Here is a 19,401-nt window from a genome sequence, read left to right as displayed (position 1 = left end):
TCTTGATTTCCACTCCCAGAGAATTGTGCTTCTGTCTCTTCTTGCCTCTCCTGCACTAGCTAGTGGGTTTTCTAGGAGCTTTGACGATGCCTTCTTCATGTCTGCATCCCCAGCTCCCAAACAACACCAGGGACAAAAGTGGCCTTCAGTCAAGTGCCAGCTGACCGAGTGATCCCTTATCACTGGTCTGGATTTGAGGCTCAGAATCCTTTCTGTAGCCCCAAGGTTAGCATGGGAGTGAGGATAACACAAATTGCAGGTGAGATGTTTAAACTCTTTATAGACATTCACTTTCTGAGGGATCCATCTGGCTTAAGCTTTTCAAGAGATTGCTTCTCTTCTTGTGTCAACCCACAGGGATCAGAGAGAGGGATGAGAGCAGTCTTTGCTCTTTCCATTTTTCTCTGTGGTCCTACATCCCTACCAAGCTCACTTGCCTTGCATGGGAATACAAAATAGGAGACTTATCAGAAAAGATAAGGGATATTCTTTTAGAAAGGTTTTTGTGATGGTGCTATTTGGCTTTGTGGTTTTTTAGTTTTAATACCATTCCTCTGTGTGAGTATTTAATTGGGTAATTCAGAACTCCAGCCCATTCCAATGACACTGTCATTAAATGTCACAGGTCTTAGATGAGTCTAATAGAGCAGGAAGACCTTTCTGCCTCTCACCCTTCCCCCACCATGGATGTCCTTGGACTGTTTTCAAGATGGCACCTCCCTCCCATGCATTTTCCCAGGTTAGGAACTAGAGACAGGGAAATGCAGTAGTCTTACTCCAAGCCTCACCACATTATACTGCATCTCTTGGATACAGAACATAGGTGGAGCCTGACGTCGTGTTGACGTGTGACAGCTGGGCCACAAGCAGTGTGCTTCACTGCCAAGTGGTAAGCAGGATTCAGAGTTAGAGGTTGACTGTGTTGCTCAGTGTTCTTATAACAGTTCTACTAGGGTGTTTGTTCAGTGCACACAGGGAAATGCAGCGCTGTTTGGCACCTAAAATGTCTCACAGCACTGGGGCCTCCTGGGCCCAGTCTCCCTGTCAGACACAGAACATCCTGCAAGAGATCCATGTCAACACCTGAAGGTGTCTGGATACATGGGGATTTTCATATAAAGCTGCAAGATTTACCAAATAATTCATGCACTTTGTTCATGGAAACAATTTGGTAGCAACAAAGGCACTTGAAAAAGAATTTTGTCATATATAAACTCCACTCACAAAATAACACTTTATTGGGCTGGGGATGTGGCTCAAGCGGTAGTGCGCTCGCCTGGCATGCGTGCAGCCCGGGTTCCATCCTCATCACCACATACAAACAAAGATGTTGTGTCCGTCGAAAACTAAAAAATAAATATTAAAATTCTCTCTCTCCATCTCTCTCTCAAAACAACAACAACAACAACAAAAAAAAAACACTTTATATAGGAACTAAGATAGCCATTGTGCCAAGAGGATTTTGTGGCTCAGAGACACTTGTCTAACATCATATGGGTCACTGTTGGTGAGGCTTAGGCTTAGAGCTGGATCATTCTGGTCTAAATTCTGCACTACTCTACTAATTTTAAGGAATTCAGAAAATCTCTAAGTTGCTGGAAAGTCTGCACGTGGGAACAAGTGAGCAGGAGCAGGAGGTGGAGAGACAAGGCCCTGGGCTTTGAGAGCTGGAGCTATGACCAGCTCTGACCCTCGCTCCCTCTTCACATGGGAAACAGCAGGAGAGAGACAGAGCTGGGGCCCAAGAGGTCTAGGGAAGAGAGGTGAGGACACAACAAGAAGCTGGCAGCCGCAGCAGGCGGAGAGTGGCCCACCCCGTCACTTAAGAAGGGCCTGGAGGTGAGAGGGGTCTTTTTTGTTCAGAGAAGAGAAAAGAGCTAGCCAAAAATGAGGCAAGGCCACACACAGAGTTCCCCATGGTTAAACAGTACTTGGGAGAATGTACAGAGAAAGGCTCCAAGTCCCTTCTCCATCTCTTGTTTCTTCCTCTCCTACTCCACGTCAGGATCACCCAGGTGGGTGGAGGACAATGAACTTGAGCAGCAGGCCATGAAGCTGTGAATTCTTAGCTGGAGGGGAGGAGGGATTTAGGGTTGGGGCTCTAAACCAGGAACATGTCACCTTGGGCCCCCCACCCTTCCCGTGAGCTCTCTGAGTCTTGGTCTCATCTTTCAAAGAGGGTGTGAAATAGATGGTCCCCTGGGGTCTGTCTCCTTCTGATATTCTGCAGGCATGGCATTTTTGAGACAGTTTCCATACCCTCGTCATCTATGGCATCCAGAGGAATCCCATCTGTCACATCAATGACACAGCATTTGTATCCCGCCCTTTATTTTTCTCCTGCTAAGGTGTTTTAATCCTGACAGTGTAATAGAATAAATCACAGCCATCAGAGATGGGAGTGACATTGGCCACACACATTAGAGATAAACAGTCGAAAATCATTCACCCGTGCCTTCCCCTTTGCCCACAGCCTCTGCTGTCTGACAACACCAAGCTTGAACTACGATTTCCATCTGGCTGCACAGATCTCAGCACCAAAACACCCTCTGCATTGTCGTCACAGCTCTAACGATCCTTGCCTGCCAGCAGCCTGCCTGGCCAGGCCATTCCCACACAGGGCTTTGACTTCTTCCCTCCAGCAAGTGTGGAGGGAAAGATGGTTTTTAGGTAGTCAATCAACAAACAATTTTTAGCAGCCACTACACTCAGATGGCTTGGGCTTGCCTCCTTTGCTTTCACCCCTTTTACGTATAAGATGACTGCCTTGGTTGAGTAACTAACTTCCCTAAACGTTGGTTGTCCTTAAGAGTTACAATGATTTTCATGCACCTATCTTGTGTAGTGAAGCACATAGCGATTGGTCAATAAATTTAATCTACTAATATTATGGTTACAATTTTTGGGTCTCTGAATTCAATAAGGGAAGTGTTATGCTGTTGAGGTATTGGGCAAATGAGGGATAGTGACAGCCAGCTCCAGAAAGAGTTCTCAGAGTAATTGGCCTGGGTGCTGAATAAGTGATTTAAATGATTGATTTTTAAGATGAGCTCTGATCCACTTGTTTTGTATCCTCAACAGCTGGTGGCATCCTTACCTTTATCTGTGAGTCCTACCTGGGGACACAATGATAGTACCTACAACCAGGGATGGGGACATTTGTGGATGACAATATTTCTAATGTTTCTGAAAAAAAAAAAAAAGACTGGAGCATTGTGCTCCACAGAACACCCATTGTCCATATCTATAAATTTTACCATATTCAGTACCACAGGGAGTGGCTTCAGGGCATGAAGGAACTCAGCCTGCAAATACCTGCTAGACCACCTGAACCTCCTCTCTGACTTCAGAAGTTGTTTCTTGAGCAATTCCAATGGCTTACCACTGTTCTGGGACCCCTTCCTGTGAAGCCCCTTTGCATCTCTTTCCCACAGACAAGCCAGTGACTTCTTGACAACAGAAATGACCTAATATTGCCCAGTAGCCTAAAATTCTCAGCAAATTCCCTCACTCCATGTTCACTAAACTGATTATCTATGATCTCTGCGCCCAACTTTTTTCCATTTTTACCACAGGTGATATTGAATTCATACATGTAAGGTGTGTTGAAGACCACCTGCCATTCCATGCAGTGATCAATCAAAAATGTTGTTAAAAAAATGAAAACAAGAAAAGTTCCTCCTGTTCATTATGTCGTTGACCCAGTACCTTTATAAAACATGCTAAATCCCTATCCTTAAGCATTGACTTCCTAAGTCTGTTAAGGACAGAAAATGAGGAACTCACAGGTCATGCTGCTACGTAATGCTTTATGACTAATCAACCTTCTGAGATGTAAACTTAGGCTGAGCAAAGGTAAGTCATTGGCAGAAGTATTAATTTTGTCTTTTATGGTGATGTGAGCAAGCTATCCCAGGTTCTGAAAAGGGTTAATAAAATGACCTCGTAAAAGTGTCCTAAGATCTGAGGCTGAAATTACACCATGTTTTCATAGCACTCTTTTTGTTAATCACCCAGTAAATGAGCAAGATCAGAGCTCAGAGGATCTAGGAAAGAAAATGAACACAGGCTTTCACTCAGGGTGTGGCTGAGAATACATTGTAACACACGGTGCACAGGTAGGTCCTAGAAATCTCTCTCGCAGTGCCCAGGTGCCAGCAGAAGCTTTGTTTGGCAACAGAGATCATGCATCATGCATGAGGTAGAGGGAGGTCTGGGCAAGTCAGACTGAGTGAAAGGTCCTGCTTACCAATTTATCCTAGTGGCATAGAAACTATACAGGCTATGGTCATCATCTGGAGCAGAGGAAAAGAGATATGAGTTGGGTTCAGAGGGCAGCTTTGGGACTTGATACCATTCCTCAGATTCCAAAGGGTGATGGGAATCCCCTGTTCAACAAATAATTATTAAATACCCTTGTGCCTGGCAGCATTGGCTGAAGTTAAGAGAGATGGAAACATAAGCAAGATACAACCTTTGCCCTCAGGGAGCTGATAGGGTATGTTCAGAGCTTCCTAGGGAGCACTTTCTGATCTGATGTGATGGCTTCAGTGGAGAAACAGCATCAGATTTTTCTAGACACATGATTTGAAAACTCACCCACACCAAAGACAACAGCAGCAGTACATCCAACCAAGCTACTCTACAACGTGTTACAACCTTTATATAACTCAAAAACCATGCTAAAATGAAAAATCTATAAAGATTCATTTGAAAACCAGCCAACTAACCAACTACCCAAACAATAACAACAACAAAATGAAGTTTCTTGTGTATAACAAAGTATTACAGAAATCACAAACCTATAATTTAGTAACATTTAGTAAGCACCAAACAGCTGACCCGAATCTCGCTCAGTGTCTTGTTTCTTCAATCAACAAGCCCTTCACTATCACAAAATCCTACACAGGCAGCCTCAGAAACACGCCTGTCTGTACAGACTGACTTCTTTTGGTTACACAGTGACTTGTAAAACGAATTAGCTGCCAAATGTCTTAACCCAATTTGCACTGAAAGCAGAGGCTAGAGAAAGGCTTGGGAACAAGTAGTTTATTTGTGGAATGAGTCAAAGGAACAGAGGTGAGGGACAGACGCAGAAACTGGACAGGAGGGAATGCCAATTCAATGATAAGTTGCAGAACTATCCAAAGCAGGGGCAACCCATGGTCTTGCTACTGGGTTCTTTCGAGGGGCCCTGGACTGTGCATCTCAGGATAAGGAAAGAAACATTTATCATAAAACTCTCACTTCTGGCTTCTGAATCCATTGGTCAAGAGAATGCCCAGGATGTTAACTCCCTGAACTTCTAGGGTTGTTTGCTTCTGATTGTCCTGGTTTTCAAGGGCATTTGAGTATCTCATTATCAGAAAAGTCCAGAGCCTGAATGTTGTGCAAAGCCTACTTAATCTGCTCTACAAGTGTCATTACAGAGACATTTAAATCTGGAGATTTTATCAACAAATGCAAACTGTTCACTTTTCTTGAGAAGTTGCAAGATCTAGGAAAGCTAGACCCAAATTCTACAATGACATCCACCTACCATCCCTGAGAGGTACCGCCTAGACAAACACTCCAAAATAGAAAGGTCTCCAGCATGAAACCTAGTTGAAACCTTGACCTGCTTAATCCATCTATCTGCCCCCTCTGAATACTGGACTCTCTACCACTATTGAAACCATTCCCTGTCTTAAAGCACATTAACACATAATGGAGGTAGAGACCCAGTTTTAACACCATCTTTCTCTGCTGACTTTGCCTTTCTACCTAAACACAACTGTGTTTCTTCCTATGGTAGGTCCAAATTCATCATTACTGTTTTGACTTTGAGGATGTTGGATCAATTAAGGTAATTAATTGATTGCATGTTACATCCCCAGCCAGGTGCTCAAATTAAATCTTCACTTATAATGTTTAACAGAAGGTAAGCTGAGAAGCAGGGGTGCTAGAGGAATCAGTCCATGTGCCGCTATGCTTCACATTGAAGAGCAGGCAAGTGGACCAGGGCAAAAAATGACCTGCAACCCCATAACACACTGGCAACTGGTCGCCTGCCATGGATGGCATTAGAACATACAGAATGAGCTCCTGGTTGGATTAATTGTACTTATTAAGCCAAAGAATGAAGAGGTTCTACTAAAACCAAGTTTATGGGCTTCTGAGGGAAAAGTGAGATTCTATGAGCTTCTGCTCCTGAAATGCCATCAGTTAACAAAACAGCTACGTTCTCTATAGTGGGTCCTGTCAGACAATGTCCTCAGTAGGCTCTACTCAAATCCCTGGAAATATTTTATTTATATAAAAAAATAGTTTTTTGTTTGTTTATTTGTTTTAAGGCAAGAAAAATGTCTTGTCCTACCATTTTCCTGGGAGATGATGATTAGTTTGGGGTGGGGCTTGGGCTTCTTAAACCTCCCTGGGAGAGTCTAGCGCATTGCCACTGGTCCAGACAGAGATGGCTTGGACTGTGGCCAGGTTCCTTGTCCCCTCACTGCTCAGCTAGTACGACTCAGCACTCTGCAGCAGGCTCCCTGCTGTTCCATCTCTGGGTTTGTGAAGCAGAAAGTGTTAACTGGGTCATCTCTGTGCAGAGATTCTGCAATGCATACAAATGGGGATCAGAGTGCAAGAATGGAATAAAATGTCATTGTAAACTAAGGAGAATCTGAACCCACAGCTGCCAGGTGAACAGGGGTCTTTTTAAAGCTGATGCCGTCACCTGAATTTGCAGTCATTTTGAGAGGGATTTGTTTACCCTATGGATATTTATCCTACAGTTGCCTGGATCTCTCTCTCTCTTTCTCTCTCTCTCTCTCTCTTTTGAGGACATAAAAGTAACATGCCTCTTTTCTATCAGTGTTCCAGCTGCAGCAAATAGATCCATAGAAACAAATTTAACCCACTGGAATTACTCTCTAAATAAATTCAACATTTTGGTTCAAAGTGCTACAAATAAATTCAGTGCTTTAATTCCCAGTGCATGGAGCAGACCTCAACAGCACAAGGACACCCTGAGAAGCATGTATTACACAGTCAAGGTGGCAGTAGACATAGGGGAATTTAAAAGAAAGTGCTTCAAACTATTTTTAAAATAAAATGCATCCCACTGGGACAGCAATTGCCCAATGCCGACTATTCATAAATCAGGGGGAACAAAGAGCAGCTTCACATTTTGTGTCTCTGGCCAAAGAAAAAGATCTAGGAAAAGAAAGAGAATAACAGGTTCAGCCGAACACAACGTGGCCCACCTGATTCTCTATTTCTCTCTCTCTCTCTCTCTTTCATTCTTGGAAAGATCTTTCTGTCTTGGAGAAAATGCATTAAACATAATGCTCATAGTAACTTTGGCAAAATATTCCAAATATTATAAAGGGCTGTTCAACATTATTAAATAAGTCTGTGTTGCACTTCTTTTTAATATCTTTGTGCACGCTCAGTATTTGCTCTGATTGCTCCCAGCAGAGATTTATTGCTAAAGTAGATCTGACTTGAGGTTGAGTGGAAAAGAAAGCAGTCAGTGCAGTAGGAATATTGAGTAACTTGGTGGTGTGAGAGAGTTTGGCTGCAGCAGAGAGGAGAGAGAGAGAGAGCTTGTGAGATATGCATGCCAATTAAGGTGCTCAAGAAATGAACATGAATTCATTTCGGGGACACACCAGACCCCTCCTCTTCATAAGTCCCTAGGGATGCTTCTGGAATTGCCAGAGCTGAAAATTAAATTATAAACCTAAAACATGACATTGAAAATGTAATGTCTCCTTTGATAATATCGGCGTGCTGATTCATCAGTGGGCGGGGCTGCCCACTCCTGGACCCAGACTGTGAAGCAGGGTGAGGCAGACACTGGCAATCTCTCCCTCTCTCAGTTTTCCTTGAGGTTTCTATCAGAACTGTATCCTGTCACTGACTGCACATGCACTGAAGACACCTGACACATACAAGTGACCCTGCAGAGGCTCTTGTAGCGCATGGCCTCAGCCTAGAAAGGGGAACAGTATTACTGACTTAGAAAAGCACATGTTAATGCAATTCAGAGTGGGAGTGTGAAGGTATGTGGGAGAGCACCTTCGAGTTAGCCCTTCACAATGTGGGGGTTGGTATTGTCAAGCTGAACAGACATACCATTCATATTTTCTAAATGTTGTCCTTTTCTAAGCTTTGTTTTAAAGTCTTCTCATTAGAAAACAAGCCATTAATAAAAATAAATTCTCTTTTAGTTGCATCCATGAGTCAAAGCACAAAACTGCAGAGCACTTTGGCTCCCTACTTACAGGAGTCTTTGAATCCATGTGCTGAGTCACTCATAAACAAACAAACAAAAAAATAACAATAACAGCCCAGTACAGGGCCCAGGAAAGTAGATGGAAGAGAGTTTCACTAAAAAGAAAGTTTGGCTGAGCCTTGCAGGATGAATCGGTTTGGAGTAGGCAGAATGGTATTCTAAAGAGAAGGAATGGAGACAAGAAAAGCCTGACCCTTTTGTATTTATAATAGCCTTCAGGCGCCTGGCATATAAAACAAATGACTGATAAGGAGAACTCGTATGAGGAAACAGAAATGGTGTTTGGAGCAAACTGGAATGTGGAAAGATGTGTTCTTGGTTCAAATTTATAAATCAATCTGTGGGCCAAACAAAACATATCTACACCTTATATGACCTGTGTACATTAGTTTTGTGACCTCTGATTTAGGGGATAAAAATCAGGTCGACTTTTATGGGATAAAAAAATGAAACTATCATCATGCTTGAAATGAGTCATCAAGTGTGGCCTGAGCAGCTCGATGTCTTTGCAAGATCTTCCTCTCTTGTCCTCTGATTACCTTGTCCTCCTGTCAGTTCCTTATTTCTTTTCCCGGCACATTTTTCCTAGATGATCACACCAAGCCCTATGAAGTGATTAGCTATCAACTCCTGCAACTCTGTCTAGCTCAGGCCTCTCCCCAGAACTGCAAATCTGTACAGCCCATTAAACATCTGCACAGAGATGGCCCAAGAACACCTGAGATTCACAAAGTCCACATTGATACAGGTCGTCTTAACTGGCCCAGCAGCACGTCCCCTGCCTCTGGCCTTGGTGACCAGCATGGACGTCACATCAGCTGTGAACAGAACTACAGCAATGTCCTTGGCTCTTCTTTCATCCTTCCTGCTGCTTATCCTGCCAACGGCAGAAGGTTCCGCCACTAAACCTCTTCATCTTTCCCAGTAAACTCATCAACTGGCTGGAATAAAAACAGAGTCATTCCATGCTCACACTTACACTCAATGCACAACTACTATTGAGTTTCTGGCTTCTTTAGTGTGTGACAGAGGATGCAGAATTGCATGTGCTGGACACAGAGGAGGCACAGGAGCAGTGCCATCTTGTTCCTATTTTCTCTTTGCCCTGGATCCATGGGAGATGCTCTGACAATGGTGCTGCTCTTTGCCTAGGCAGAGATCTAATGAGATTGAGAAAAAATACTCCAAATTCTTTGATAATACTACATTTTGATACACTTTAAGTCTGCCATTCTAGATGAACTTGAATGAACAATCTATGCACTTCTACTTAAGGGGTTATTTACAAGCATTGACCTTTCCAGTCTCTTTAAGTAAACTCAGAATCAGAAAGCCAATATTCTTTTTGCTGGGGAAAAAAAAAATAAATCAATGCCCAAGAGTCCCAGAACAATATATCTGTCTCTACTTATACAGTGTCCTAAAAAGGCAACAACCTCTGTTTCTCAACACTTCTCAAAACCATCTCCACTATCCCAGTTCAGGCCACCAAGTCTTGTTTCCTTAAAAGAAAGTCTCTTAGCTTACCTCCTTGATCTCGTGGTTCCCCGTAACATTCCCCGAAAGCCAGAATTATCTCCCTGAGTTGCCTACCAATTCTAGCCCTTCTGTCCCTGCTCCATATTCAGCTAACCAGAACTTCTTTTAAGATCTTGGAGCAATCAGCTCTGTCTCCTCCATAGCTTAGTGTATGTCACACCTTTTGCCTGAATACTCTTTTGCCTCTCTGATGGCTCACTCCATCATTGACCCTGAATTGTATGCAAGGATGTCACAATTTAGGAGAACCATTCCTGATGCATAATCCCAGGTTAAATGTCCCTTTAAAACCATCCAGTATTGTCCCTTTCATAGTATTTAACATATTATACCTAGTCACATATCTATTAGGTTATGTGTCTTCAAAATTGCCAATTTTTTTTAAGTTTAGGGACCATGTTTGCCTCATCCACTGTTGTGTCCCAGAATTTACAGTGGCCTTATATGAGCCCCCATATTTTTTTTAATTAACTCGAAGGAAGTAGCAAAAACTGGACCCTGTTTTAGAAATTCAAAATTACTCATAATAAGCACAACATGCTAGGGAAGAGACTTAGGAAGGGAGGCCATATAAATGGAGGAACAGTTGTATAGTATTGGAAAGCTGGAAGCTTCTCATGGAATGAGAAACTTGGACACATGATAAACAAAGCAGGAAAAATAGGCAAGATTTTGTGAACACCAAAAGAAAGAATCAAGAAGAAAGAAAAGAGTCTTGGAAAATTCCCTAAAATATAAGGGTTGTGATACCATTTACCAAAGTTGGGAAATGAAAATGGAAACATATTTTAAGGGAAAAAAATCTATTAAGTCTGATGCTTAAATCCCTTAATAAGAAATCTTTAGGAAAGTGCAAACAGAGCTTGGAAAGCCCATACAAGGGAGTTCTTAGTCTTGAGTGTCACTAGCATGAAAAGCACATGCCATCAGACCAGTGGTGTTCCTTTCTGATTCCTCAGAGCAGGATCCATTCCTTCAGGCTTCGGAGGCACTTGGCCTAAGTTATCTCTAAACACAAGGCAGATTTAAGTTCAAGACAAGGCCAGCTAAAGTCATAGAGTGATAGAGATGTTCATCACCATGCATCCCAGGGCTGGTCTATGTGAATGTTCCTTGACAATGTTGTGCTCAAGATAGGAGATGGGGGTCACTTGAGGGGAAGGCCTCTGTCTAACAATGTTCCCAACAGAGGAGAAATAAGAGTAGTGATACCAGCCAGAGAGATCAAACAGATCTCTCTGAACAGAAAAGCCAAGAAGTGGTGGTAAACATGAGGCTAGTTGTACGGCTAGATTCTCTAGAGATGTCAGTCCAAATATGATCTTTTTACATCATTTGTATCTGAAGAGCCCTTGAGGAGTATAGACAGTGACCTCAGGGGTCATAAGAATAAAACTGTTCTTTTAGGGGAGAGCTCCAGAGAATTACCACCAAAAAAAGAGCAGGAAACAGAAGATGAGTTAAAAAAAAAAAAAAAAAGAAAGAAAGCTAGATTTAACATTGAATGCAGAAATGACAGCAGATAATTATTTAAAGATTAACAACTGGGCAACTAGAAAGACTTTTGCTTAATGGCTAAAGCTATTGAAAAATATTGAAAAATATTCCTGGAAGGGTAATGAACCTCAACACAGAAAATACAGATAAGATTGACTCTCAAAGTGGTATGGTCTCCAAATCTCCATACATTAGAATGGTGAGACTAGATTAATTTTCATCTAGGGATTATATGGATTAAGTTCTCTCTTAATTAAACTCATTCCTAAAATATATATTTATTTACCTGCCATAAAATTCACATCTCTGAAAAAAAATGCCCGTATCCAAAGACACTACCTTGAAGCATTTCTTCCAATCTTATTTTTTTTTTTTTTTTTGCTCATAAAGTCTTCTGACTAGCAACTCTGTCACACAGTGTGTTGGCATCAGCTGACAGTTGCTAGATGGTATCTTTCATTCCTTTCTTAAAATAGGGAAATAATGTGTGAGTTATGTTCATCTTTGAAAGCAAAAGGTATGGTGCACAGGGAGTCAGCCATACTCCATCAACAAGCTAGAAGCTCAATTCTGGGATGGAAGATGTCAGAAATTTTTCAGTTCATGGGAATCAAATCCAAAGGGGGGGAAAAAAAAAGCAGATTTCTGTTGCACAGAATATCATGAGTGTTGGAGAGTAGGAGATCCCTACTCCTGCTGGCAATAGGATTAAAATGACAATTACCACAAATATCAGCCCTAGCTTGTATTCACCACTTAGGAGAAGAAAGACAAAGGCCACCTCATGACAAAAACATTATGGAAGGAAGTGAACCCAATGACCATAGGAGATAGGAACAAAATAAAAGTTAGGCAATGTTCTAACTTGGTCCGTCACCCTGAGAGCTCACAGCAGTTTAACTCTGGGTTCTTCATTTTTAACTCTACTACCATATGCCTCCTAGATGAGGGAATAAGGATTTAAGTTAGTCAGCCAGAAGATTACAGATCAGAGAACATGGAAAGGTTACAGATTCTCCTTTTCTAAAGATTTTTCTTTTTTTTTTTTTAAACAACAAGACCACCAAAGATAAAAAGAAGTCCTTTCATGAGGTAAAGAAAATAAATTGAAGGCAATCTTCTCAAGATACATTTCACCCTTCCAAATATTAACCAGCATCTTCAACTTCACTAAAACCTGAAAGTTGTTCTTTGTAGGTAAATCAAAGTACTAGAGTTTTCAAAATAGAATCATTATAACCATGATCCCCGGGGATAGGAAAAATGTAACTATTTTTAAGATGGTGACAGAAAGAAATGTTTATAGGTTTTCAAAATGCTTCAACAATTACCACATGCATTAATTGAATTGATATAGTCAATATTTTATCCAGATTACCAGTGGTTCCTAGTTTTCAATTTATTAACATGGATTAAAGGGCTGAGGTTGTGGCCCAGTGGTAGAGTTCTTGCCTAGCACATGCAAAGCACTGGGTACAACCCTCAGCACCATTATAAAAATAAATAAATAGGGGCTGGGGATGTGGCTCAAGCGGTAGCACGCTCGCCTGACATGCGTGCGGCCTAGGTTCGATCCTCAGCACCACATACAAACAAAGATGTTGTGTCCGCAGAAAACTAAAAAATAAATAAATAAATATTAAAATTCTCTCTCTCTCTCTCAAAAAATAAAAAATAAAAATAAATAAAGATATTGCATCCATCTACAACTAAAAAAATAAAAAATAAAAACATGGGTTAAAAATTTATGCTATGTCAAATTATACAGAGCAAAATTTATTTTATCCAAATTATTTTAAAAGTCCTAGGAGCAAGAATTAATTTATGAAGTGCCCTAACTAAACTGAGTCTAAAATATGTATGTGTGTGTTTATGTATTTTTTTTAAGTGCAAGGGAGAGTTGGTGAAATTTATTGCTTTGCTAGAACTGATTGAGAGAAGCGATGCAAGCATACTTTGAAAAATCCAATCTTCCCCAATTCTTTCTTCAACCTTGACCCAAACAGACAGTCTGAGGTACAGAGAAAGAATTCAATCTCGGCCCCCTCTCAAGAGACTTGAACTACTAACTGGAAAGAAGGGCTTTTTGAGGAATGAGAAGCCTGGCTGAACTCTCTGGCCCACTGGGCCTCAGCTGGCACAGAAACCGACTGGTTCTGCTTACCTGAGCAATATCATTTAGATAGCAACACCTTTCTTGGTCAGTGTTCCAGGCTGAGAGGTCGTGCAAAAAGGTGATCACTCTGAGGGGGACAGAGAATCGGTGCTGACAGCCTGGCACTTATTCCTACCCCAGGAATTTTTTTCCTATAGTGGTATTCGGTGGAGAGAATGAAAGTAGGACTGGTCTAGGGAGTCTGGGACTGCTGTGGAAATGGAGGGGAATGGATGTCAGTGTGTAGGGGGTTGCTTATATTGCCCATGATATGCTCAATCAATGTTAGGGACTTCAGTTCCTGCATTGCTAACAGAGATTTAAAGCTGTGATCCTTATAAGGCTTGAGAGTTGAGCTTCATAGAACCTCCTAAGCCTTTGACTGAGGCTGTCCTGATTTGTTTTTGGTTTGTTTTCACTCTTTTATGGCATGTGACTAAGCACAATTGTATAAAACACAGCTCTTGAAATAAGCTCTCCAGGTAGGAAATCGTTCAACTCCTCCTCCTGTGTTTCTGGCCCTGGTTGATTTATCCAATCACACACATATATATCTCAGTCTCCTAATTTGAAAGAAAATGGGAAGTAACAATGGCATCTACGTCAGGACATTGTTGTGAGTTCATACAAGCAAGACACTTAGATTGACACTAAGAAAGTATTTAACCACTGTTAGGATTCTGTTGTTATTCTTATTGTCCTTGCTTGATGCTACTAAAAACTATGTAGATGGAGCACACAGTGCCGATTCGGGGTCACAGTTACACAAATATGCCAAGGCAGAATTCGTGTCTAATGTTAGGTAACTATGCCACACAAGAAGCAGCGTATGACACACCACTCCACACATTTACTTCAGAGTCTAAAAGAACAAGCTGTATAATCTGCTGGGGAACTCAGCCTATCTTCATTATTCAAAGTGGCATCTTTTTCACAGGTTGGATAGGGGCTCTGTCTGACCAGGTATCAGACTGCTGTTCACTTTTGTCAGGCGCATTAACTCTGGGACCACTAGGATACTATTCAGGGCAGGATTAGTCATTTACTAATTACTAATTACTCCAGCGGCCACAGACCTAAGGTCAGCCATTCTCTCCCTTCACACCAGGAGGATCCAGCATAACAGAGGCCAGACAGGTAATTTGCATAGTCTCTACCTAAGAGGCCAGCACAGAAGAAGGCATGGAAAGATTCTGTGTTGCAAGCAAACAAAGCTGGCACAATTTGATGGGAGCTTCTGTGAGCTCCTCCTGGGAGGGAGCCCCTGGCCCCTTCCTCCTGCTGGGTTGCAGCAGCTTTCTGGTTAGATACCTCAGCAGGCCTCCAGGGAGCTGGACAAGGTCGGACTCTGGACCCCACATCACTTTTACAGGTTGGCAATTCTTTTCCACTCTGAGCATTTGGAGAGCCAGCCAACTGTGTTTGCCAAACTTGCTTGTATGTGAGAAGTGTGTTTGTTTTATGATCAGTGTCTTGGGTTTTAAATAAGAATACTGCAGGAGATGATCCTGCTATGATCCTTGCTAATGTAACTCCAGGCTAATAAGTGCTGAGATGATCCTGCTCTTTGATTTCATGAATAAGAAAATAAAATGGGAAATGCATGACATTTAAAAAATTATTGTTATTACTGAGTGTAAAATTTATTTTAACCCTCTGTGTAGTGGCTCAGTTTCAAGTTACATGTGCTGTTTGCCAGATTGTATCTCCTGTTCCTCCCCTCCTTAAATATGTGCTTATTTACTTCCTGCAGAGTTCAATTTTAGAGCCCATCAAAGTAGATCCACTCAGACTCTGACTACATTTTCATGCATAAATTCATAGATGTCTTCAGAAGGAATTGCACTTGCATATGCAAATACTTTCTGATGCCTTTTCATTTCTACTTTTGGACTGCACAGTTTTTAATTCATGCAAACACATTACACAAACAAATATGGGCTCAATAACAACACGCGGCATGTGTGAATTGTTAATTGCAAAGCTATGAGTTTGATATGGCCAAGCAGCCTCCATTATTATCAATGGAGGAGAATAAGATTAAATAGGAAGAATAAAGGTATATTGGAAAATAAAATCCCAGCACTTGGTTTTGTTTGGTGTAAATATTAATAAGGGGAAAGATGATGGGCCCATCCGCCATTCAACAATAATCTGGAATCTACAGCTTGTTGATCCAGAAGTCAGAATGTACCTTTAATGAGGCCTAGGAGGGAGAGTATATATTTCAGGACAGAAACAAATTCAGGCAGCAACACCACAAACAACACAGAAGTTCCAGCAGAAGATGAAAAGCTTTTCTCCATGTTGGGCACACATCACCTTTCAAAATACCAGAATCTCCTCTCAGTGATGCTCTTGGAAAGAGCCGACAGGTGTCCTAATTTCTGCATATTGGAAATGTAAGCACTCTGCTCATTAATTAAGCTTGGATTCTTCATTTTTCCCCCACCAATTCCCACTACCTACTACCTGGGGTCAGGTGAGTACTTAATGAAGTAAAGCACATGTTGGAGTGACTTGCAGATCAAACACATTTGATCCAGAGCAATTTTCAAGCAGACTCTGTCCCTCTTTTCTAGTGGAGAGGGATCAGTATATGTTTCATTTTCATGAAGACTCTGGTACTCAGAAAATTAGAGTAAAGATTAAATAAAAATTGTTCCCTGAAGGACACACAATGGCAACAAAAACATAATGTCACTGTTTCTTTGTTGATTTTTAAAAAATATTCTTTTAAACTTAAAAGCAGGAGGCAGGATAAAATGGGAAGATATGACAACATGTTTTTGGAACAATATCTGGACTCTAGATTTATAAATCTTGGGCATAATGCTAATTAATAACATGCATATGTATATTTTCTATAAAATAAAGAAAAGCAAAAGTAATTTAAGAACTTAAGGAAGCTAAGAAGCCAGGAATGTGGTTCTGAGCCAAGACATCTCATTAGGAATCAAACAAATTGATTGTCAAGGATGCAGAACAGGAAATTTTAAAAACTCAAAGGTATAAAATGAATGATGTAATAACTCAGCAGAACAGAACCTAAACTTGTGGTGCGGGCAGCCTGATCCTACCCCATGCATTCCCTGCGGTTTGAGGATTTACTTGTAATTTTGCAGGGTGAATTATGTGAACTGCACCCAAGGTGAAGCTGGTACTCAAAGTGAAAGACATGGAGCAGTAAGTGGACTTCACCATTCTGTCTCCGGCCCTGCACTGCTTCAGTCTGCATGCCAATACATTTGCATGACTCTGGACAAGTGATAACAGAATTCTTCATGGGTAATGACACCAAGGAAAAGCTAATTATTAGCACCTGGAAGATCAATATTCATACAAAATAAATCAAAGTATTATAATACAATTAATGCTTGGTGAAAGCAAAAGGGAAAAAATTATATCATGGGAAACAGGTAATAACATATATGTACCACCTGTGCTCTGGAACATAAAAGTAAACTGTATAACTCATAGTTAACACCATACTTTTATGGGGCAACATAGAAATTATATGCTATTATACAAAAGGTGTTCAGATGTCTTTTAACTGACACACATTTATTCAAAGAGAATCTAATTGAGAAGGCCAATTCATTCCAATTCATGAAGCAGTAGCAACATGAGCTCTTGGAGGCTTGCAAGTGGGATACCAAGAAGAGAGTCTAAACAACATGGATCAGCTCATATTCCTCAGGCAGAGATTCAGTATCATCTCAGGAGTATCTTTTATGTAGCCAAGGACCTGCTGTATGTGACATCTGTCAAAACCTACCATAACAGGTCTCTAAAAGCAACCATTGAATTGATAAGGAATCAAGTGTGCAGGACCAAGGATGCATCTCTTAGTTCCCATGGGAGATGGGCATGGGAAAAGGAACTGTCCTACTAAACTAAGCCCTCGTGGGCAATTTGCTTGCCAGCATGCCTTTCCCCATTTCCATCAGCCTCAGTCATCTGCCTGCTATAGGCCAAGTCAAGGATGGAGAAGGCTTGGAGCCCATCATCAGGGCAGCGCTACCTACCTTGTCTAGGAAACTCATCGGACTCCCGGTGAACGAGGTCGGTGACTCTGTTTCCATAGTGCATCCTGCTGTCGTGGTCATAGGCCTTTAGAGTCTCACTGGAGCTGTAGGACTTCTGTGTGGGCACACGGCAGTCCTCGCTGTCCAGGGAGGAGCTTGTGTAGCGGCACTCTTTGCCACACCGTCCTCTGGTCAGAGAGCGGTGTCGCCGGTCCTTTACATCCATTATTCCAGAACACTGATGCTTTCAGCAAAGTCAGGCCTGAGTCTTGGCACCTTTCACTTTCCCACCTAAAAACATCAAAGGAAAAACCCAAGACTGTGACTACAAGAAATGGTGCCTTCTGTCTGACTCAAGTTTGCTTAGGCAAGCTTGGTGAGCTCCACACTAACTCTTGCAAAAGCTCAATGTCTACTTAAACAGTCAGTATAAATACAAGAACTTGATACACAGTAAATTAATTTTCTTGATGTTTAATTTAATAGATTTGGAGGGAAAAGTAATAGCAAGAAAACTCATCTTTTGGTTTTTTTATATGTGTACAAATGACATGATAATTCTGTCACTCTAATGCAAGATCTTGTTATCAAGCAGTTCAAAATGAAATTGATTTTGTCCTTCTTTAATGACATTCTCCCCACCTCTTTTTTGTGCTACAGAAAGCTCAGGAAGAAAGCAAATATAAAAAAGAATGAAAGAGAGAAATGAAGAAAAGGAGGGAAGGGAAAAAGAAAAAAAGAAAGGAAGAAAAAAATGAAAATAACAAGTATATCAGCAAATTTGAGCACGAAGCATAAGTATGTTATTGATGTTCTGCAATGGTACCAAGCCATTTGACTAATATAAAATTGCCTAGGTGGATCTGGAGAACAATAATAAAAGGCACCGTAGACATGCAAACAGGCTTCATCTTATTTATTTAATGAGCCATCAGCAAACTCCCAGCCAGTTTTTATTCCTTTGCAAATCTGCATCTGGATACACCTGGTCACTTCTTCCTAGCCACAGGTGAACTAGAGACCTTGGTGATGAATCACTCACTTGACCATTAGCTAAAACCCAGAGGATGCCCATCACTGCTAGTACACCCAGTGCAAAAAAGGGAAAATGAGGAGGACCCAGAATACAATAGGTAAGCTGGTGGGGAGGAACCTCTCTAACACATGCTTTGGCAACCAGAGAGAGCCTCAGCCTGTCATATGCCACCCTCATCCTGAGAGTGTATGCCAAACACCACTCAGAAAACACTAGCCTTCTGCTCAGCAAATAACGGCAAAAATGCCTAGGCGCCTCCAAGTTCCAAATGATAGGCTCTTATTGATTTCATTTGCCATGCAAAATAGCATGGACCATGGGGCCAGGGCCTGGACAGAATGGACAAATACAAATTTTAATTAAAATGGAAAATACAACCCAGAGCCAGGGTAATGATTTTTCTCTAGGCTACTGTTGCTCACTGCCTCAATATGTCAGGAAATACTTGGGGAGCAGATCTGGAGTTCTGAACCACCACCGCCCCCCCGCCCCCCCCACACCCTTCCTTGGCTATTTACCACTCTGTAACTGAATGTCCCTGTATACCAAAGTGCTAGCCGGTGTGCGCGTCGATGTGGACAGCTTTGACCCAGAGGCAGCAAAAGCAAAGTTGCTGCTCTGTTGTCTCTTGACACCAAAGGACCTTCTGGATCTCCAGCACACTCCTCATCTACACTATTAATACACTTTTTCAATTGCTACCTGAAATTCTGAGAAAATATTTTTGACAATTGGCAACAGAAAAGTACACCTGATATGAACACCGACCACAGTTATTTTGCTACTGTGATCACTCAGAAAAAAAAAAAAAAAAACAGTTTCCTAAATTCTAGAGTTCCTGACTCAGCAAGTTGAGAAATACCTTTAA

The 19,401-nt window shown here is 41.5% G+C and overlaps 1 protein-coding gene across 4 annotated transcripts in view; it reads right to left on the bottom strand.

Annotated features, from left to right (window-relative positions):
* Positions 1–17,723, bottom strand: part of Tenm2 (teneurin transmembrane protein 2) — an 881,534-nt gene extending 863,811 nt beyond the window's left edge. For all 4 annotated transcript variants that reach the window (XM_026407438.2, XM_026407439.2, XM_026407440.2 and 1 more), the window contains exon 1: positions 17,498–17,723. In XM_026407438.2, coding sequence (XP_026263223.2) covers positions 17,498–17,723 — 226 coding nt within the window. The remainder of the gene's footprint in view (positions 1–17,497) is intronic.
* Between the last annotated feature and the right edge of the window lie 1,678 nt (positions 17,724–19,401).

Source organism: Urocitellus parryii, chromosome 1 (genome assembly GCF_045843805.1).
Source record: "Urocitellus parryii isolate mUroPar1 chromosome 1, mUroPar1.hap1, whole genome shotgun sequence".
In the NCBI taxonomy this organism is placed as follows: Eukaryota; Metazoa; Chordata; class Mammalia; order Rodentia; family Sciuridae; genus Urocitellus; species Urocitellus parryii.
This window is presented reverse-complemented; position numbering and strand designations above follow the sequence as displayed.